The sequence below is a fragment of the Neltuma alba genome, unplaced genomic scaffold (assembly GCF_004799145.2).
Source record: "Neltuma alba isolate B1F8T4 unplaced genomic scaffold, ASM479914v2 tig00002768_pilon, whole genome shotgun sequence".
NCBI lineage: Eukaryota > Viridiplantae > Streptophyta > Magnoliopsida > Fabales > Fabaceae > Neltuma > Neltuma alba.
Window position 1 is genome coordinate 46,815 of NW_021633005.1, and position 24,237 is coordinate 71,051.

The 24,237-nt window shown below is 34.7% G+C and overlaps 1 protein-coding gene across 2 annotated transcripts; it reads right to left on the minus strand.

Moving 5' to 3' along the window:
* Positions 1-20,017: 20,017 nt before the first annotated feature.
* LOC114737370 (extensin-3-like) lies at positions 20,018-21,353 on the minus strand. Of its 2 annotated transcripts, none has more exons than XM_028925302.1 (2): positions 20,720-21,353; positions 20,018-20,307 (listed from the first exon to the last, which is right to left on the minus strand). In XM_028925302.1, exon 1 carries the CDS (start codon positions 21,332-21,334, stop codon positions 20,750-20,752), a length of 585 nt encoding a protein of 194 aa, XP_028781135.1. In that variant the 5' UTR covers positions 21,335-21,353; the 3' UTR covers positions 20,018-20,307; positions 20,720-20,749. The 2 variants fall into 2 exon arrangements, with proteins under 2 accessions (XP_028781135.1, XP_028781128.1); XM_028925295.1 differs by having other exon boundaries at positions 20,714-21,353.
* Positions 21,354-24,237: the final 2,884 nt, after the last annotated feature.

The window sequence follows — 24,237 nt, forward strand, 5'->3', positions numbered from 1 at the left end:
TGTTCTGAGCTAAGTATATATCTATAAATTTTTTAAATAATCAAAGTTAATTTTATAAAAAAATTTCAATGATCAAAGTTAGATATTCAATTTTATATTTCATTTTGTTAGTACCGTTGTCAACCTGGGAGTATTAAATGTGGATATTATATCATCCACTACATAAATGACATCATTGAGATAGGGCTTACTGAGAAGTTAGATGAGGTAAATATAAGTTACATTGTAATTTTTTAATTCTTTTCATATTTTTGATCAAGTTGACCAATCCCTATGTTATATTTAATTTACATGCACTCCAAGATAGTGTGCCATATAACCCCAAAGAAATCAACATAATAAGAAATACTTTGTCAACAACATTGCTTGAGAGTCTTGAAAATCGAAATGGTTAATTCATTCACATTTAACTTCATTTTTTTATTCTTAACTAGTTAAGTTGTTGATTTTTTTTTGACGACATAGTAAAATGAAAGTTAAGTAAAAGTATATAAACTAAAACAAGAAAATAAAGATAAACATTCATAAAGTAGGCCTTGTTTCACATCCAGTACTAGGATAATTAAGAATAAGAAATATTCCTAAATAATTAAGGGTCAAAAGTGACAAGGAGAAATAGAAGAATTTTGGTGGAAAATAATTATTATAGTTTTCCAAGCCAATTATGAAAAGTTTGACTAATTAAGAAAAATTGGTCAAGAATAATTATGGAAAAATATTTACAAACCTTAGAAAATTAAGAAAAAATAAGGACAATGTTCCTTGAGAATTATATGGGATTATAAAATTGGTTTTATGACCAAACTGCCCTTAGAGAAATTACAAAAGAATTTAAGGGCGATTTAAGCTAGTTTAAGATCCTTTATTTGGAAAATTTCACATAAATATTTTTAAGGAGGATAAAATCCCAAGAAAATTCCTATGATATCCCAAGGAATTATAAGAGATTATGAAATTAAAATAAGACCCTCAAGTATCCAATATTTTTCCCAATTCCTCTGAAAAGTGGAAAAATCACTAAAGAGAGGGAAATTTGTTTTCCTTTTATTTAATTATTGGGAAATTAAATTTGAGACAAAGAGGGCAAAATTGGAAAGATAAAAATGAGGAGAATAATTTATGGATCTGATAGAAAATAATTACAGAGGCCAGAGCACTGTAATTATAGAAAAGAAGTTAAACCCGGAGTAAAAGTGCACCGATAGAGTGTTAATCAGAGTCTTGCACTTTGCTTGGCCCATAAGTTGCCACTTGTCAAGCCTTCAATGGATGGTAATTAAAGTTTTCCAAGTGTCAAGCCACCAATGGAGAGGATCTTGACTTTGGAATTTAATTACATTATGATTTAAGTTAATTAAGAGAGAGGATGAAGACTAAGTAAGCTTTTGACAGATGGCATATCATTAATGTTTGTTGGTGAGATATTTTTGGTGCCTTAATGAGCTTCTCCTCCCCCATTTTCTGAATATGTTTTGGCCAAGAGAGAGCTTGAGAGGAAAAGGAAGAACTTCAAAGGAAAACCAAGGAGAAAGGCATCAACTTTAAGCATACAAGTGAGATCCAAGGTAAGTTTTTGGTTCTAAGTTGTTCCTTGCCTTGTTTGCTTGAGTTGTATGGTTAGAATTTCTGGTTCTCCCCTTTTTCGTGAGTTGGCCGAAATGTTTATTGAGTGGGGAAGGAAGTTTGGTTGTTAAATCTTGCTAGAACACTTCAAAGTATGATGGATCCTAGTGGTTACAAGTGGTTGTAGGTTGATTTTGGAGTGTTTTCTTAGTTGTGTTGCTTGAGATCCATTTCGGCCAAAGCAAGATCTGGACCCTAGGATGTGTTTTTCAAAGTTTTAAGGCTTCCATTGTGTTAAAAATGAAAAATGGTGTAGGATAAACCCAAAGAACAAGTGTTGGAAGCCATAGAATCAAAGTTGTAAATTTTAGAAAGTGAACGAAACCAACTCTAAAAATTCAAGAACAAAGATGGAAGCTTTAAGGGGTTTAGGAGTTACTTGAATTATATTATTGATTTTTATGAGGAATGGTTGATGATTCTTTCTGCCCTTTTTGTGGATTGCCATGTTAGGGTTTGGTATTTGTGGAAACAATAAAGAAGAACAAGAAAATCAAAGAGCATTGGATTAAGGTAATAAGATTTAATTGACCTTAATGTTGATTGTTGCATTGATTGCTATGCAATTTCATATGCTATTATGTGGTTGAACCAAATGATGATGATGATGATGATTGTGTACCTATACTCCTTGCTTTGTGTGCCTTGGCTATTGCATGTTAGAGTACTACATGTATGAGGTAAAGTAGTTCCCTATTAATAGCAAAAGGTTGGAATGCTTGTAATTGATGCATGTTAATATTTTGGTTGATTGATCTTACTACTGGGATTTCTTAAAATCTCATCCCCCAAATACAATCTAACATTTTAGGGCCTGAAACTCCCAAGAGCAAGCTGCAGATTGGAGGCTAAATTATGGTGTCACACCATAAAACTTCGTGGACTTTTGGTTATGTAAATTTTCGGCTGGATAGTGCTGTAATCCCTAAGCAGGACGTCAGTTTAGAGCCACGTTTTATTAAGTTAGTGAATGAATTTTTGTACGAAATTTAGCATGCTTAAATTTGACATTTTGAGCTTCAAATTAATAGGCAGCACGTTAAAAATAGCCAACTACACTATTTATAATGATTTTTCAAAGTTAAGGTTCAGAATCTGGAAAAAAGATTTTTGCCAAATGGACAGAGGTGAATTTCACAAGAACTTGCCACTTTTTCCAATGGAATTGGTTCATAAGATCATTTTTTTCTTGAAAAAGCATTCAAAGATATTTTTATAAAATTTTAAACCACTCCATTTTGATTTTTCTAAATTAAGTTATGAATTTTTGAAGTTGGGTCAGAAAACCGGATTTTTACCCGATGAACAGTAAAAATCCGAAAATCAGTGTTTTTCATTAAAATCTTTAGCCCAAGACCATCCAATTTGGTCTAAAATGATTTTAATTAAATCCTAAGTGGATCCGATAGTAAGGTGCGACACCTTGACAAGCAGCTTTTGAGATTGTTCTTCTCTTCATTAGATCAGTGAGCATTTTTGATGATCTCTGATAATGACGGAATGATCAGAGGCATTAATTGTAGAACACTGGGATAAAATAAACCCAATGGCACGACGAAAGCGAAGTAGTACTGTAATTCTCCTCCCTTCTAATGTGTTGCTATGAATCCGAAACTTCCTGAATTCTTTTCCTTACCAGTACACAACTATTGAAGAAGAGTAGCCTCCATTAAAATTAATTTTCCTATGCCTGCTTACATCCAACAACCAACAAGTTGGAGGGTTAAAAGATCTATTTCTTTCCAACATATTATCATCAGCAATGGTAATCTTTGTCTTGGAGCTTGTTGAATGAAAAGACTGCCACTGAAGAGTAAATTGATAAAACCCCATTTAGCCTTTAATATAATGAATGACAGTATATGGCAATATTAAATCCTCTCTAGCAAAGACCTTATTCCTGAAAAAAACCAGATGGAATAAAGTGTCCAACAAATCGGTTGTCCCATCTCAATGTTTGACTTTATCAAGATATGATGTAGCCACTAATTTGTGAGATCATCCTGATTCAAATATTTAGAGTGTAATCCAAAATCCAAACCAAACCAAATGGCCCTAGACCAATGACGTTAAAAGAAGAGGTGATTTGTGGTTTTCAGAGAATCAGAACAAACTAAGCATTGTCCTTCAATATTGAAATGGTGATGTCGGAGGCAATCCTTTAATGGTAACGTCTTTGTTAAGAACTTCCAAAGAAACAACTTAAGCCTTGGGATCAGATGAAGTCATCTAACACCCTTTTAAAAAATTTTGAAAATTAAAACCCAAGCAAAGTAATCCAGATTGAAGTAGTTTATACCTACCAGCAACTTTATATTGTCCCAATTTATTTCCATTCCAAATGAGCTTATCCTCCTGAGAGAATAAAGAGAAAAGAGTAGCCAGAATTTTGTTTGCCGTATATCTGTCATACAATTGACGAATGAGAGACTCATTCCAATACCCCCGTTGTTGCAGTAACAGATCGCCTACCGATGTTCAAGTTAGAGGATGAACACATAGGCCACCAAAAACAGCTAAAGAGGTTTATATGATTACCACTGCCGATTGACCACCAAAAATGGTCAATAATGAGTGAATTGACAGACATATTATCCTTCCAAATCTTTGATTATTGTGCTCTAGATACAATAACTCCTTCCTCTACCTGAGAGAGATACTTATGAGCTAACACCAAATTGAGTAGAGAATGCTCTTCAGAAACCAACAGTCACTACACATTCTTAACTAAAAGGGCCTTGTTAAAATCCTCAACCCTCCTTAAGCCCAGGCCACCAACTTCCTTAAGGGCACATACTCTATCCGATGACAATAGATGCATTTTAGGCTTGTTGTTCTTAAAGCCCCAAAAGAAATTTGCTATCTTCATATCAATTTTATGAGCAATTACAATAGGTAATTTATGAAAAGAAAGATGATATATCAAAGAAGATGAGAGAGTAGATTTGATCAGTGTAAGATGACCTTCCTGTGACAAACTATCCGCTCTCTATTGCTATAATTGTTTGTCTATAGCTTCCAATAGCTCATCATGAAGAACATGTTTGTCTCTGCCCCATATACGTACCCAATTATTTGCCTAGTTTGTTAGCAAAACGAATACCTATCAATTGTGAAAGCTGTTTCTTCTTATCATGGTGAACATTGGGACTGAATACCATTAATGACTTAGTTTTATTAACTTTCTGACTTGCTAGTGTTTCATAACACTTTAAAATATCACCTATTACTCTTAGGGACTGTTCATCAGCTGGAACAAAGAGTATAGTGTCATCAGCAAATAACAAATGAGTTAAATCTAAGGCCCTTCTGGCAACACTCAACCCTTTCCAATGACCCCTGTGCTATGCCTAAATAATCCAAGCTGAGAGTACATTAGCACACAAAATATATAAATAGGGAGAGAGTGGATCCCCTTGTCTTATCCCACACTAAGCATTGAAAGTTGGAGAAGGTGTGCCATTAATTAACACCTGATAAGAGGCTATAGAAACACATGTCATAATCATCTGAATCCAAGATGGGGAAAATTGCATCTTAATAAGCATAGCCTGTAAAAAATTCCAAGAGAGGCGATTATAAGCCTTTTCCATATCAATTTTAATTACGCACCAACATTTCTTTTGTTTCCTGAGAGAGCAGAGTTTAGTCATCACTTCACTAACAATCAAAATATTGTAAGAAATGCTCCTTCTTTTGATAAAAGCGTTTTGATAAGATCTTGTAAGATAGGTTGTAATCTATTGCAAAGCACCTTAGTGATAATCTTATATAGAACATTACACAAACTAATGGGCCTGAAATCATCAAAAGATTGTTGATGTTTTCCTTTAGGGATTAGAGTGATGAAAGTCATATTTATTGGATGAAGAAGAATGAAATCTGAAATAATTTTTTAACCATAAGCTCCACTTTATCTTTCGATATGTGCCAATATTTTTGGGAAAAAAAGGGATTAAACCCATCTGGACCTGGGGCACCAGGAGATTTCATCTGATTAACGACATCTTTGAAACGTCCTACCTTTAACCCCTCAGAGCACGCATTTGTAAGCGTTATGGTTCAAGCAGATCATGACACAAGCCTGTAGATTTAAATTTCAACATAATTACTTGGGTTACTACTCACTGTTTAATTCCATATTACAGGTCCAACTTCAAAAATTCATAACTAATTCCATAAAAATTGTATTGAGATGTTCTAAAATTCTACAGAAAGCTATTTCGATGCTCTTTAAGGAAAAAAATATCCAATTGGACTTATCCTTGTCCAATTCGTACAGTTTAATTAATAAATGTTACTGTTTATTTCATAAAATCTAGAACTTCCAGATTATGTGCTTTAACTTTAGAAATTCGTATCTCCTTGTGTACAAATCCAATTGAGATGATCTACCTCTCATTTAAAGCTTGGGATGTGTACTATGATTCTTGCAAATCTCATCACTTAACTCATTCGTTTTATAGGTCAAACTAGAGCTACAAACTCACTGCTCCAGGACCTACGTTTTATCCCTTAACATCTCTTTCTTAAATTCTTTTTATTTCTTTGACATACATAACATGGGCTTACTCTTTCCCATTCATGCTCATACATTTCTATACATGCCATAAGTATTATAATTAAATACATGGCATCATATGCATCCATAACATAAATTACATGATAAGAGAATTACACAATGAATAATAATATCATTCATTGACATCAATAGTTCTCCACTTTCTTCTCCTTGCTTCTCATGCCATTATTATCCATTGATGATTGACCTATATGGTTGGTTAGGGAGGGGTGAGATTCAGGGGAATCTCAGTAGCAAACAATACCACATAATCATGCTAGATGGATGCTAATGCACTACACGTAACTTGTTTATTCTCTTGTTAATTAGTGACATATTAGCATGCTCAAAGCTAACTTCTTGATGCATGGCCATGGAGACATAATCTACTCATCATAAATAGCAATTACAGTAGCCAAAACATGTCACAATAACATTCAATAACATGTACACGTCAACACACAAGCATGCAACATCAAGCAATGACAATAGGTAAGTTCACTACCTTGCACCTCAAGCTTTCCTCTTACTTTTCCTTTGACTCCCTTGACTTTCCAACCATGTGGGCATTCGGTTAACATCACCAAACATCCTTCTTGGATGTTCCAAAGATCCTAAACATAGTCACAATGATCACACAATTCATTAGAACCACTAGGTTACATAAAGTTCAAGACTAGCTCTCTTGAACCTCAAACCTTTCTCCTCCTTTTAGGGTTTTCTTTCTAGCTTCTCTAACATAAATCTCATCATTTTCTATCCTTAAGATCCATTTCTTGTCAATTAGGACCACTTTAGATGGCCTTAGATTCAAGAAGATCAAATCTGGAAATTATGCTTCGCGGGTACTGTTCACGCAGAAATTCCAAACTTTTTGCTCAACTTTGAAAATTCATAATTAATTCTAGAAAAATATAAATTGAGTGGTTCTAAGTCTCACTGAAAGCTCCTTAAGTTAAATTTACAGGAAAAATAGTTTCAGGAACCCATTCTATTCTGAACAGTACCGAAATTGTACGGAACTCGACACTCTTCCAAAGGTTCAACACTGTTTTCAGATTTCAAACCTTAACTTTGAAAAATCACCATAAATTGTACACATATCCAAATGAAGTGTTCTATCCATGGATTTAAAGCTTACAGAGTGTACTTTAAACATGCCAAATTTCAGAATCAGATACAAAGATCAACTAATTCAAAATAGGCATCAAATCAGATGCTATAACCATCACATACCTTGATCTTGAAGCTTGAACTTAGGTGGACTTTCTCTCACTAGAAATGGCTCTTTCTCTCTCTAGATGCAAGAGCGGTAGAATTTCCTCTATGGTTCCTTGCTTGGCCAAAAATGTGAGGGGAGGAGTGCCTATTTATAGCCAAAAATTTGGTTTGAATGGACCAAAATGCCCTTGGTGGCTAATAGAAAGGGTAAGGGCAATTTTGGAACTTCAAGTTAACTTTTACATCATCATTGCATCATCTTCTTGCATCATGCTTACCTCAACCTTCTAGAAGATGCCAAGTGTCATGAAAGTGGTGGAGGAGAAGGGAGATTGGATCCTAGCCGTTGGATCAAACTTGTTTCCTGAGTTTCCTCCGAATTTACTTGGCCCACATTTCTCCGGCTTCCTTTATGGCCTTCCGGAGCTCAGAAAATTCTTTTGTCTACTCCATAAATTCTCTTTAATTCTACAAAATATCTATGAATTTTTTAGGCCAGAACACTTCTTTAAGCCTTTGCATAAAAATTCATTTACTAAAATGCCCTTTTTTCGGCATAACCGGCTTTTTAATTTATTAAAGCCACTCCACTGGTCTTTTGGTTGCGAGACTAATTTTACAAATTAGTACAACCTTTCAACCATTTAATCTCTTTTTTGTGTACACTTTTGAGGTCTCTTGCTATTTTAAATAATTACCTCAAATGGTATACTTTTTACCTGTAATAACGTCATAAATTCCATTGAAGCTGCCTCAGGGGTATTTTCGTCTTTTCTCTTCACAGAAGAGCCTTAGAATATTATTTCCCATTTTTTGGGATTTTCTTGGAATTCTCTGTGTACTCTTCTATTTTTATCCCTGTTGGTCATAACTTTTTGAATTTATGATTTAGTCCCTGCTTGGACTTAGCTTCATATAATCCTCTCTTTGAGACTTCTAGCTTAACCTTTGGCCTATATCTAGTCTCTTTTCTCTCTCTGGGCCTTCGAGACTTTATTGGAGCCTCTAACTTTGATTATACTTTAGCCCCTTAAAACTTTTACTCTGCAGTTTAGTCCCTGAAACTACTTTGCCTTCCTTTCTCATCTTTGGGACTTCTGCTCAAAAGGGGTCTGGTAGCGTATCTAATTCAGGCTATTTTTGGTACTTCTAGTCCTATAAGTTTGGATGTTACAATCTTCAATTTCAACAAGAGTAATTGGACTTAACAATCTTGAAATATGATCTCCTAAAAGATGGGGAAGTTGCACATTATCAAGATGTTGTAAAATTATTGGAAGTGTAGCTTGATTGTCCAAAGCAAACCTTTGTTGAAAATGCAGAGAAGCCAAATGAGTGTTGCCCGATGACACATACCCCATTATTATCCTTTAATTTATTTAAGAAGTTAAAAGCTCTCCTTTTCTTCACTAGATTATGAATACAGGCAGTATTCCTGTCCCCAAAAATAGCTTTATTTGTACATGCCTTTGAGACCAAAGTGTTTCCTCACATTCTAGCCAAAAATCAACTTTTTGCCTTAAAACTGAAATCCAATTATTAACACCATGTATCTAAGTATGATTCAGCAAATTTGCAATCACGGTTTCCAGCATCTGAATGTTCTCTCTAATTTTACCAACTTTCTACTTGTTCCAAAAGAGAAGGTTATCCTTTAGGGATTGTAATTTAAAAACCATATCCCAGAAAAGATCAATATTGCCACTAAATTTCCAAGTATTTTTAATGATTAATTCACACTCCTCAAAATTGCACCAAAAATTTTCAGAATGAAACAGCTTATATTTATAGGTGCGTTCAATATCAGTGCTTAAAAGAAGGGGGGCATGATCAAAGATTATTATTGGCAACGATTGAACATTAGTGTATGGCAAGTGTAACATCCAAACTTTTGGGCCTAGAAGTACCAGAAATAGCCTGAATTGGATAGGCTACTAGACTCCTTTTGAGCAGAAGTCCCAAAGATGAGAAAGGAAGTCAAAGTAGTTTCAGGGACTAAACTGCAAAGTGAAAGTTTTTAGGGGCTCAAGTATAATCAAGTTAGAGGCTCCAGTAAAGTCTTGATACATGGTGTTAATAATTGGATTTTAGTTTTAAGGTAAAAAGTTAATTTTTGGCTAGAATGTGAGGAAACACTTTGGTCTCAAAGGCACGTACAAATAAAGCTATTTTTGGGGACAGGAATACTGCCTGTATTCATAATCTAGTGAAGAAAAGGAGAGCTTTTAACTTCTTAAATAAATTAAAGGATAATAATGGGGTATGTGTCATCGGGCAACACTCATTTGGCTTCTCTGCATTTTCAACAAAGGTTTGCTTTGGACAATCAAGCTACACTTCCAATAATTTTACAACATCTTGATAATGTGCAACTTCCCCATCTTTTAGGAGATCATATTTCAAGATTGTTAAGTCCAATTACTCTTGTTGAAATTGAAGATTGTAACATCCAAACTTTTAGAACTAGAAGTACCAAAAATAGCCTGAATTAGATACGCTAACAGATCCCTTTTGAGCAGAAGTCCCAAAGATGAGAAAGGAAGGCAAAGTAGTTTTAGGGACTAAACTGCAAAGTAAAAGTTTTAAGGGGCTAAAGTGTAATCAAAGTTAGAGGCTCCAATAAAGTCTCGAAGGCCCAGAGAGAGAAAAGAGACTAGATATAGGCCAAAGGTTAAGCTAGAAGTCTCAAAGAGAGGATTATATGAAGCTAAGTCCAAGCAGGGACTAAATCGTAAATTCAAAAAGTTATGACCAACAGGAATAAAAATAGAAGAGTACACAGAGAATTCCAAGAAAATCCCAAAAAATGGGAAATAATATTCTAAGGCTCTTCTGTGAAGAGAAAAGACGAAAATACCCCTGAGGCAGCTTAAATGGAATTTATGAGGTTGTGGCCGATACAAAGTATACCGTTTGAGGTAATTATTTAAAATAGCAAGAGACCTCAAAAATGTATACAAAAATGAGGTTAAATGGTTGAAAAGTTGTACTAATTTATAAAATTAGTCCCGCAACCAAAAGACCAGTGGAGTGGCTTTAATAAATTAAAAAGCGGGTTTTGCTGATAAAAGGGTATTTTAGTAGATGAATTTTTACGCAAGGCTTAAAGGAAGTGTTATGGCCTAAAAAAATTCATAGATATTTTCTAGAATTAAAGGAAATTTATGGAGCAGATAGAAGAATTTTCTGAGCTCCAGAAGGCCATAAAGAAAGCCGGAGAAACGTGGGCCAAGTAAATTCGGAGAAAACTTATGAAACAAGTTTGATCCAACGGCTAGGATCTAATCTCCCTTCTCCTCCACCACATTTTTTACACTTGGAACCTTCTAGAAGAATGAGGTAAGCATGATGCAAGAAAGTGATGTAATGATGATGCAAAAGTCCACTTGAACTTCCAAGATTGCCCTTACTCCTTCTTCTAGCTACCAGGGGCATTTTGGTCCATTCAAGCCAAGTTTTTGGCTATAAAAGACCCTCCCTCCTTCACATTTTTGGCCAAGCTGAAGAACACTAGGGGAAACTCTTGCAATTTTGATTCTTGAAGCTTAAATCAAGAGGAAGACACCTACTTTGATCAACCAAGTTTAGATCTAAGGTTAGTAAGTTGTTTCCTCTTGTTTCTTGCTTTGAATCTTTGGTTTTTATGGTTGAAAAGTTTGGTTTCCCTTAGGGCAAGGTGCTGGCCAAAATTAATAAGAGTTAAAGGAGGATGACTTTGATGTTAAACTTGGTTAGAACACATTGATTAGAGGTTGTTTCAAGTGGATCTATGTGGAAATTGGAAGAATTATGTGATGATTTGATGCATGTTTCGAATAAGTTACTTTTTGTATCTGATTCTAAAATTTAGTATGCTTAAAGTACACTCTGTAAGCTTTAAATCCATGGGTATAACACTTCATTTGGATATGTGTACGATTTATGGTGATTTTTCAAAGTTAGAGATTGAAATCTGGAAACAGTGTTGAACTTTTAGAAGAGTGTCGAGTTCCGTACAATTCCGGTGCTGTTCAGCATAGAATTGGTTCATGAAACTATCTTTCCTTTAAATTTAACTTAAGGAGGTTTCAGTGGGACTTGGAAGCACTCAATTTTGATTTTTCTAGAATTAACTATGAATTTTCAAAGTTGAGCTAAAATTCTGGAGTTTCTGCATGAACAGTACCCGCGAACCAAAATTTCCAGATTTGATATTCTTGAGTCTAAAGCCATCTAAAGTGGTCCTAATTGACAAGAAATGGATCTTAAGGATGGGAAATGATGAGATTTATATTAGAAAAGCTAGAAAGAAAACCCTAAAAGCAAGAGAAAGGGTTGAGGTTCAAGAGAGCTAGTCTTGAACTTTATGTAATCTAGAGGTCCTAATGGATTGTATGATCAATGTGACTATGTTTAGGACCTTTGGAACATCCAAGAGGATGTTTGGTGACATTAACCGAATGCCCACATGGTTGGAAAGTCAAGGGAGTCAAAGGAAAAGTAAGAGGAAAGCTTGAGATGCAAGGTAGTGAACTTACCTATTGTCATTGCTTGGTGTTGTATGCTTGTGTGTTGCCGTGTACATGTTATTGAATGTTATTGTGACATGTTTTGGCTACTGTAATTGCTATTCATGATGAGTAGATTATGTCTCCATGGCCATGTATCAAGAAGTTAGCTTTGAGCATACTAATATGTCACTAATTAACAAGAGAATAAACAAGTTACGTGTAGTGCATTAGCATCTATCTAGCATGATTAATATGGTATTGTTTGCTACTGAGATTCTCCCAAATCTCACCCCTCCCTAACCAACCATATAGGTCAATCAATGATGGGCAATAATGGCATGAGAAGTAAGGAGAAGAAAGTGGAGAATTATTGATGTTAATGAAATATTATTATCATTGTGTAATTCTCTTACGATGTAATTTATGTGTATGGATGCATATGATGCCATGTAATTAATTATAATGCTTATGGCATATATAGCAATGTATGAGAATGAATGGGAAAGAGTAAGCCCATGTTATGTATTTCAAAGAAATAAAAAGAATTAAAGTAAAGAGATGTTAAGGGATAAAACGTAGGTCCTGGAGTAGTGAGTTTGTGGCTCCAGTTTGACCTATCAAACGAATGAGTTAAGTCACAAATTTTGGCAAACTCATAGTATATCCCAAGCTTTAAAATGAGAGGTAAATCACCTCTTTTGGATGTGTACCCAAGGAGATATGAATTTCTAAAGTTTAGGCACAGAATCTGAAAAGTCCAGATTTTACCAAATAAACAGTAATCGTTATCCAATAAACTGTATGAATTGGGTAATAATAAGTACAATTGGGTATTTTTTCCTTAAAGAGCATTGAAAGAGCTTTCCGTAGAATTTTGGAACACCTCCATATGATTTTTGTAGAATTAGTTATGATTTTTCAAAGTTGGACCTGGAATCTGAAATTTGCACAGTGAACAGTAATTTCGGAAAAGTAACGTCCTAAAGGAGATTTTGAGCTCAAGACCATCCAATGTGGTCAAAAAGGATTCTAAATAGATTCTAAGATATTATATAAATAAGGTGTGACAGCAAGCAATGCAGCCACTGATAATTGCAAAGTGAACTGTCCAATCTTTCCCAAACAATTTCTTCCCCCTGCTGAAAATTACTCCAAGTAAACTAACTTCCATGAGGAGGAAGATCAAGCAAATGAGCTTTATTAATGAAATTTTGAAAAGGTTCAGCCCCTCTTAAATGTAAATTATGAATGAGTTTCTCAGAGGGGAACAAAACTTGATTAAAATCACCATGAGGGTCCAAGGGTCATTTATGGAATTACTAGTATTCAACAGCCAATCCCAAAGTATAGTACGTTTAGCCAGGGAAGTAAAACCATAAATACAAGTGAGATAATAGTAAACAACATCATTATCATTTATAAGCAAGTGCAACCAGTTAGGTGACATATCCACAACAGTGACTGAGAGACTTATATTACAATCCAAAAACAACCCCCCACTTTTTCCAACTGGATCAACCCCAGCAACCACATAAAAGCCAAAAAGGGCTAGTCACTTTATTTACAAGCTGCTTAGTCTCCATTAGAAACACAAAAGGAGGACGATATTTACATATTAAAAACTTTAGTCTGTGAACTGTTATCAGTTTACCTAACCCACGACAGTTCTAGCCCAGGAGTTTCATGGCTCCAGTGGAGGCTTTTGAAGGCAAGCCTCCACAGCCATTGTAAGCTTGTCCTCAAACATCCCAACGCCTTTAGTAAAATCGAACATAGAAGCAGGAACGTCCTTACTCGAAAAGTTATTTGAAGTTGAAGCACCCAAAAGATCATTTTGTGAATCTCTGACAACTTCACTTTGCATCTTGTCTAAAGCCACTGCTTTACGACGAAGAAGAAACTCCTCAGTCTCTCTTCTTCGCTTAAGTTGGGCACCCTGTTGAACCGCCCTATGTAAATCTAACTTGTAATGCTATTGCACATTGTCAGAGGCAGAAAAAAAAAACCTTAAAAGCACTATTCTGCTGTTGTAATTGATCATTTGACGTCCAACACCTCACAGAATTATTTGTGTCTGACCCTACTCCCCATCGTTGGTCTACTAAGCCCGGATCCAGTGCAATAAGAGTGAAAGGACCCATAGGAATAATGGGTTGAGTTACAAGAGGATTAGAGATTAACTAAACTTCTTAGCCCAAATTCAACAGAAGTAGATTGGGTGGGCCCTTAGTATTATTCGAAGGGGAAGAGATTCCAAGAGAGATCAAAATATCATTAAGAGATCTTTTTTTAGCACTTGGCCTAATGATAGAGGGGCCCTCACCAGGTATCTCTAAAGGCAACCTCCTCGTATCACCAACAATAGGCAGAGGAATATCATCTAAACCATACAGACCATTTAGATGATTATGAGAAACTAGATTCTCATCATTAGATTGCCTCTGTACTTCACCCAAGCCATTCAACAAACACGTACTCCAATTGTCATTTTTAGGCAAGACAGGTGTCAAGTTTGATTCATGCAACTGAGCTCCCAATACGTCAGCAATTTAATCACAATTTCCCATAGTAACTTGTGGATTCGGATTATTCGCAAAAGCAAACGGGTCACCATTGGGATCCACCTCTATAGGAAGGATCTAAATATCATCCACAAAAGAACTAGAACTATCTGTTTTAGACTCTAGAGAATCCTGTCTATCATCATTTTGAGAACTATTATCATTAGAAGATTTAGAAAAAGAACTTGATTGGACCAAACTAGTTGAATTATTTACTTCTGCCAAGTCATCATTATCATGATTATTATTTTGATCTTCCTCTAAATCCCTTGTGTTTGAATGATGACTACCATCGTCCTCTTTGTCAGAATCCGAATCCTGAAGCTGAATGATTCTTTGTGGAGGATTAAAAGCGTGAGCATGGTGAAACTGGGCAATGGAGAAAAATCACGCACCACATAACATTGCCTATCTTCATCCTGAATATTCTAAATTCTTATTGTCTTCTTAGTTCTTGCTTTATCCCTGAATGATATATGATGTCGCAAGACATAGGGAAACCTGTAGTTTGTAACAAAATGTACTCCAAATCTCTAATGAGCATGAATCTTATATTCCAAAAGTGCCAGTTTCATATTCTCAAATGTCTAATCACAAGAGCTATCCGTATGGCCTATTCGACCACATTGAAAGCATAATCTAAACACCCTTTCATACCTACACTCCAGCCAAACTCTTCTTTTGGTGACGAATCTCACTCTTAATGCAGTTAGGAGTGGTAGTGCAGGATTTACGAGAATTTGAATTCTCATAAATCGAACATTGTATGAGAGACTGGTCATAATATCAAATTTTCAAAATTCACCAAGAAGATCACCAATAACTTGGGCCGTAGTGTTAGTGAAATAACTTAGAGGAAGGCCCCACACCTGAACCCAAAGAGTATTTGTGTAGGCTGGTCTTCATGTGGAAAAAAAATCTCTCCTCCAAGGTCTCATCTCCATCAAGACATTCTCAACGGACCAAGGGCCATGAAACAAGACATAATCCTTGTTAGCAGAATCTTTAAACCAAATATAATAAGCATTTCCTTTTTTACCGACAATAGCAAACTCCTTGCGTAAATGCCATGCATGTTGAAGTGCATTCCTTATCTTCTCAATATTTAAATTTTTAAAGTTAATCAAATAACCAATCAGACACTGTCTCCAAAAGTCATCAGCCTCTGCATGTGGGAGTAAATCCAATGCAACTGCGGGACCCTGAAGCATTGTTTGAAAGTGAGTAAAAAGGGATCCAGAATTAATATCATCTGAACTCATAGATTCCTCCCAAGAAGAACTTTGTTGGGACCACCCAAAACCCCTAGAATCTTCACATGAAGACATGGAAAGAACCCTGATATAAACAAAAGAGCAAAGGTAAAGAGCTAAACACCACAGTAAACACTGACTGAAGAAATATTGTAGAGAGAAGATGCACTCTCTCACTCTAACGCAACTAGTGGGAGCTTTTATGGATTGTTAAGTTGTTGATTATTAGGTGTAGTTGATTGAATAAGAATTGGAAACATTAGTTATGTTAGTGTTAGGATTAAGTTTATGTTTTGAAATGGTTTTGCATTCTTCTGCTATGCTAGTTGGAATTGGTCTGTAATTTGCATTGCAGGGAGGTTGTATAGGAAACTGATCGCAAGCTGTAAAAAAAAACCGTCATGGAAAGTCTTATTTTCATGGTGGTTATAAATCGTCCTGAAATTTTTTGTTTACAATGTTAACGGAATTCACTGCGGCTCCAAAACCACCATGGAAAGCCCATTTTAATTGCCGTTAAATGGCTTTTTTCTAGTAGTGTATGTGATATTAAATGATGATATGGCATGTAAGGTTAAATATGATGATGTATAAGAATAAATTATGCAATGTTGGCATGATTATGAAACATGCAAGAAATGAATATGAATTATTAATGGAAGTAAGGGGTAAATTATCCCTAAAAAGCCTTGAATCTGTGACAGAGTTGGAGTAAGGCAAATGATGGGATCATCCAATAAATTTTGGTATGCTTAAAGTACACGTCCTGATCTTTAAAACAAGTCGTAGATCACTTAAAATGGATGTGTGTACTAAGAGTTACAACTACTCAAAGTTAAGGTAGAGAAACTAGAAAGTACAGTTTTACCAAATGAACAGTAAATTTCCACGAATGAACTATATAAATTGGGAAGGATTAAGCCCATGTTTATATTCTTTTTCTCCTTAGAGAATTGAAAGAACTTTAAAGAGAAACTTAGATCACCTCAATAAAATTTTTTTTATAATTAGTTATGAATTTTTTAAGTTGGCATAAGAATCTAGAATTTATCAATGAACAGTAACCTACGAAACAAATTTTATATTTTCAATCTATAGACTTGTTTCATGATCTGCTTGAACCTTAACGCTTCTAGATGCATACTAAAGGGGTAAGTGGAAGGATGTTTCACTTTTCACCATAACAAACTATGTAGAAAATGGCAAATGTTACATTATAGCCTCCAAAAATATTAGACACAAGCTACTTAGTACAGGTTTGAAAAGATCAAGGAATTGATTAGCCCCGTACATTGCTTAAAGATTGCATTCCTACATCCGAGCTATCTGCATCATATTCACCAAAGTAGAGGGTTTGAAAGTAGCTACACAAGATTAAATATTAGTTTGTAATACACCCAGAAAGCAGTCCATCAACACCTCTTCGGGTATATCGACATTAGTAAGTAAGTCATCAAAGGCCTCTATGTACTGATCAACAAACAAATTTAATTGCTACAGCTTTTTCACCTAAACCATTGGATTGATGTGCTTGATTGCAGTAAATCAAGCCTCCCTCTGAGTAAAATAGTCATCCCAAGAACCTTCATCTTTCTTATGTTTCTTCATGAAATTGAGATGCCATTTTAGTGCCTTTCCTTCCAAATGGATGCTTAGTAGATGGATTTTGTGATCCATTATTGTGTCATCAACAGCAAAAAATTAGTGGCATCGATATGAGTAATCGTGAAAATTTTAGCCATCGACTGCTGCTTCAAGTCACTAATGTGTTCTCTGGACTGAGTCTCCGATGCCATGATACTAGACAACAGCTTTAATACCGAATTGGCACAGGTTGTGAGAGAGAGAGAGAGAGAGAGAGATAGAGTTCACTTCTTATTTAACCACGTGTACATGAATAGTTGTATTTATAATATAGAGTCCTATATCTAGTCAGTTCTATAGTTGGTTCCATCCTAACCGAAATAGGATATGTGCTCAATATTTATCAACCATTAACACTTACTCTATTCACGCTCACTATTACGATGCCACATATAGCGTCACTCACTAAAACTAGCCATTAGGTGAGCGCGTTTATAAAGTAGTTCAGCTTGATAGTCGACTAATATTGCATGATAGTCAAATAGGCACATATAGGTTTGCCAAATAAAACCAAACAAAAAAGGGAAGGAGTATGTAAAATCTAATTCAATAATATATATTAGTAAAATATTTCTGGTTTCGCTAATTAATAATTTAACTCCCCAGGTAAGCACAACCTTTCTTATCAATCCACGCTTTTTAAAACTTTTAAGTTCAATGGTACTTTTCAAACAAATCTAATTTGTCAAAACAGCACTAATTAACTTTTCCTTTCATCATTTGCTGTGTACCCCAGACCTAAACAAAGAGATATTTTAAAAAATCGTGCACAGCAGGGCAGAAGACAAAAATGAAAGAAATAGCAAAGAGCAATAAAAGTAATTAGTACATCCTTCCGTTGTACATGTTCAAATTAGTTGGGATTTCTTTTAGTCATAAATATAGTACCTTAATTTTGTTTGTCTCTCATATTTATTTTTTTCCCAAACTATTCTATTATTAGATTTTTATATATTATATAAGTTGTATTGATAATATTTAATATGTAAATTATTAAAAGATAAGATAAAGAAACTAAAATACATTTTTATAATAAATAAATAATTAATTTATTTTTTTGTTTATATAAATAAGTTGACTAGTTCTTACATTGAATACATGAGACACGACTTATTTTTGGATGAAAAGTAATGAACAAAAGGACTGGAAGATGTTGACGGCAACTTTCTTTTGAGTTATTTGAATAGAGTTATCTGAAGATTCAGGATCCACCTTTTTACGTAACTGATATTCTAATACTACCTCATATCCTTAATATAAAAGATAAATAACTAATTTGCGGACATTAAGAAAGTTAGTTAAGTTAGTTTTATCTGCTTAAAAAAAAGTTAGTTGTAATAAATGTGTCTTAATTTCCCTAAACTGTCACAATTTGGTCATGTGCATTAGAGTTACCCATGATTGGAAATCCTCTTAATATGTGCAATTAATAGAGTTGCATTAAGTAAAAAAAAATTATAAATTTTGGAAGCAAAGTGGATTAAGGTCATATGTTTAGAACTAAGGTAAATTTATTATCTAACTTCTATATTTAGGACTGGAGGTAATATAAGATGTGAGTTTATTTGTTCTGATTTAATTTTTCTTACTAATATTATATGGTAATATATATGTATGTGTGTGTATACTTCCTCCAGTCTTTAAATGTAAGACCCATTTTATAATGTAATTTACACTATAAGAATGGGTCTTATATTTAATATCAGAGGAGTATATAAGGATGCATCATGTCATTCTGGCCAGAGGATAACTCCAATTTTTCCCTTTGCGTAGTGCAGTCTTACTCTTGACATTTTCTAGATTTTTCCAGGAAACAGAACTAATGGAACAATTCAAAATGAGGACCTTGTCTGTCGAGAAAGAGACAGCGGCAAGGAGAAATATGAAGTTGGTGAGAAAATGAATTGCTTGATTGTTTATAGAGTTTTCTTTTTATTTTTGTACGTAGGATATTTTAAAGAATTGGTTAATCGATCAAGTCAAAATATTTTTTCCGTGGATTAATATGTGCTGATAGACGTAACCATGCTTATTGTTTAGATTCCCTAAAATATAAAATATTAGGTCTCCCGGCTATATTTTAATTTTTATGGATGATTTTTTGCGGCCTTTTGGCTATAAGAACACGGGCAGACTAAATTTTTAGAAAACTCAGATAAGGCTCAAATTTTATTTTATTTTTTCAAAATCTTTAAGTAACGAACTTAAAGACAAAGTCTAAGAGAATTTTTTAGATCACTTGATCAAGACATCAAGTTATTTACATGAAACTAATCTATCTAGATCCGATAACAATATCAAATATTCATAAAATAATTCTGGTTAGGAACGAAAGAAGAAAAATATGAATTCAAGAAACAAATTAATACTTCCATATAAAATATCTCAATTATTTCTTTGGCTATGAAATAAAAGAAATCAATTGAACTAACATGCTACATATTGAAAATGACATTAAATACAATGTATCATTGATGATTGATATGAAATGATAAATATACTTTCTAATTTTTTAGTTATGTCTGCGCGTTATTATTTTACAAAATAAATATATGAGGTGTGCGTCATGCGTTTGGAGTTGCGTTGGACATCCTATAAGACAATAACATAAAACACATTGATCATAAATAACATGCATATTTATTATTTTATTAATATAGAATGATTTTTCAACCCCTGCAAACGCAGCAGGTTGAAAACTACTCACAATGCATATATTATTTACTAATAATATTTTACAAAACAAATACATGGACTGGGCAAAGGCTCACAACTGTCATATTACATCATAAATAAATAAATAATAATAATAATAATAATAAGAGAATGAAAGCAACTCTATGATATTTTATGACAGTACGAGGAAATTTGCTTCCATCCTCTTTCCTCTATATGCGAAGCGTGTCCATCCATCGCTTTCTTTATTTGATAATGATAATATATATTATTAGATCCTGTGACAAAATATTCATATAAATCCATTAGTCCACGCCGCTGGCCTCTATGTAGTCACCGATGAAATGTATACTAGAAAATTCAACAGAATAAAATTTCAATAAAGTTTTTATGGCATTTTATACCAAAATCAATTATTTTGGTTAAATTAGTTTTAGATATTTGTATCTATATGACATTTAAAGAAGTTTCAAATTAAATAAATTGATAATAAATAAAATATACCATAACATGTATGCATATATTTTCGTTAATATCACATTAGTAATTAAAAAAAAAAGCACTAATTTTTCATGTTGTAATTTAAATTAAAACAAAAGCATCAATTCCTTTATTTACGCCTCATGAACTGAAGTATGAGAAATTAATAAGAAGTAGTGGAGTGAGAGAGGGAACTAAGCTTATACACACCAAGGAGCACGAGCAGTGAAAACGCTGGATCTAGTAGTGGTAAGGAGGGGGTGGTGAAGGATACATATAGTTCTTGTAAACTGGGGGAGGAGACTTGTAAACATAGTATTTCTTTGGCGGTGGAGGAGGCGACGGGTACACGTAGTGGTTTTTTAATGGAGGAGGAGACTTGTAATCATAGTGTTTCTTTGGTGGTGGAGGAGGCGACGGGTACACATAGTGTTTTTTCATAGGAGAAGGAGACTTATAATCATAGTGTTTTTTGGGTGGCGGAGGAGGCGACAGGTACACATAGTGTTTTTTCGGTGGAGGAGGAGACTTGTAATCATAGTGTTTCTTTGGCGGTGGAGGAGGCGACGGGTACACATAGTGCTTTTTCAGTGGAGGAGATGACGGGTACACATGGTGTTTCTTCGGTGGTGGTGGAGGAGGAGACGGGTACATGTAGGGCTTCTTCGTAAGTGGTGGAGAAGAAGGATACTTGTAATAGGGTTTTTTCATTGGAGGAGGAGGAAATGGGTAAACATAATCTGCAGAGGTTTCAGATGGCAAGATGCTTAGAGACACAAGCAGCAACAACAGAGTGAGAGTAGCAGAAGCCATTAGGGTTTCCATGTTTCTTTAACTCCAACAATAGGAGTTGCTTCTGCTGTTTGTTGGATTCTTGAGAGCCTAATGCCACCCTTTATATAGAAAAATTCCTGCAGGACTTGTGTTCCACCGATTGGTTGGAGGGATTAAATAATGAGAAGGGAACAGATCAATGTAACAATATCAATATTTCAAATGAGAGAACTTTGAAAAATGTTTTATTATATGATCGTCATCGAGAAGTATGACTCCTTCGTTATATTTTATATAATGCACCTGAAAGAGGCTCACTAATAATGTGATATCACATTTAGATGTGCGAATAATGTTCTTCGATAAATTTTAAAAAGAAAAGAGTTTCTTCACCAGCCAAAAAAAAAAAACTCTTATAAAATAATGTTTTAATTTTTTCCATCATCACACACGCGTAGCAAAGTTGTATACTTTACACACATTTTCCCTGACAAAACAATAATAGAACAATTCAAAATGTGGACCACGTCAGTGGCACAGAGAAATATAAGTGTGAAACAGGATTGTTGTTTAATTAAAAGCTTATTGAATCTAGTTTTTTTTTAAAATTCATTATCTTATAAAATTGTTTAAACTAGACGTCATACCCGTGCGAGGCATCGGTTATTGAATTGAAACTTTTCACATTGAAAGACAAAACCAAAAAAGCATATCATAAATATCAATAAGACACACCATCTAACACAGGAAAAGTGCAAAATAATGATAAGTAAACAAGTATTGCAAGCACTTGGTATATATTAAAATCCTCAATCTCATAAATGTGCTTGTTATAATTCAACTAATACCACTAGTTACCACAAAATAATCCTCAAAGATTGGAACATGACGATTGTACATTATTCAAGGAACAAATTCACTGGATAGACACTGTTATATAACCCTCATTAAGTTAGTTTTATTTTAGGGTTAAGGTGCAGATTTAACAACCATGTTTTACAAAAAGGACAACTGGCACCATTTACTTTTGAAGGGTGCTAAAGTAGACATAAACATTAAAAAAGAGCGCTTTTTAACCACAGCCGTTGGAAGGCCCAAACGTCCGTCCATTTTGTGTAAGTGGGTTCCACATCTTTCTCCACCTGGCAAGTGTTAAGCTTCAAACCATTTCAGACGTGGCAGGTAGAGAGTTCAATGACTCTATTAAAGTCCAAACGCCTTCCCCTGCAACCACATTTATACCCATCGAAGAAGGCGAAGACGTAGGGAGTACACAAAGTGAGGTCTAAAAGTGAAGTTCATGGCATCATCATCGTCCTCATCGACGGCAAGATACAGGAGAAGGTTTGCTTTATTGAGGCAACCTAGTTGCGAGGACAACTATGAACCGCCGATGAGGTATTGCCATCATGGAGTACACCCCCGATGGACGGCGTGGACTGATAATAACCCAGGTAGGAGGTTTTATGGCTGCCCAAACTATGACCAGGTATGAAGTGGTTTTCTTGCTGTGAAAAATGCTATTTTCTTCCCTGGTTCCGTGGTTGAAATGTTGGTATTGAACACGACAGGATGGGGGATGTGGCTATTTCTCTTGGCATGATGGGGACTTCGGTGAGAGGGCAAACACTGTGATCAAGGAGCTATTAGATGATATTGACAGACTATATGATGAAAGTAGCAAGAACCAAAGAGGAGAGCATGGGCGGAGACTAAGTGAAGAGCTCAATGTAATTCACAGTGAATTAAAGAAGCTTAAACACAGACATGAGCTGAATGATGTGGAAGTGAGGAAAGTTTAGAAGAGCAATGTTAGTGTCTGTAATGATATCGGTTGCAGTAGTTGTTTTGTATTTGACAAAGCAGGAGTGTGTGAAATTTGATTGCAATATATTTGTATGTCAGGAGATATGGGTTATGATAGCTGTTTTGTAACAATTATGGACCACTTCGTGGTATATTTGATGAAAAAATTAGGGTTAAGGTTCTTAATTGCCCCTAGTTTATCGTAGCAATTATACCCTGAGTTAACGTTCAGGCAAACAGACGTCTGTAAATGACAAGGTGTCAAGAAGATGGACGACATGTTGGTGAATGAGATGGTGACGTGGCACTGTTGTGTCGACAAAATAAAAGTTGATGCCGAAGGTCAATGTTGTCATCGAAGGTCGCTTTTGTCGTCGACATTGAGAGCTAGGGCAAAGCAAAGCGAGGTGGGGCGCATGTGAAGTGTGAAGAGAAGACCAAAGATCAGTTCTCGAATATGTATTCAAGAAGACCAGTTCTCAAATACGTATTCGAGAAGACCATTTCTCTAATATATATTCAAGAATATATTCGAGAATAAATAAGAATATATTTATTGATAAGCTGTTTGATAAATGAACTTATCGATAAGCTACTCGAATATATTCTTGAATATATATTAGATAAATGGTCTTCTCGAATACGTATTTGAGAACTGGTCTTCTTGAATACATATTCGAGAACTGATCTTTGGTCTTCTCTCAAGAATTATTCACGTGGTGAAGCAATTACTGATCCAACAATTATATAACAAGGGTGGTAATTTTGATGGCAATAATGTTAATTGAAATAATAGAAGAGAAGAACATATGAATTAAATAAGATGTAAAGGTAACCTAATTAATAATGAGAAACTGAAGATGTAACATAAGATAATAACCTTAATTAATTATAATGGACATTTGTACATGCCACTAATGTTGCTAAAAGAGTTACATCACATAGGACTTGCAAAATAAGAAGGCATCCATCTGAAAGACTAAGCATTGGTTCACCAAAATATAGACCTAGGAAGTGATAATCCCATGTAAAAGGCAATAAGGTAACCATAATCCAAGTAACGAAATACGTAGTACAAAATAGTCAAATACATAGTCTTAAATGTTTCTAAGCAATCTAAATGTCAGAGCTCTTAGAGTTGGTCTTGC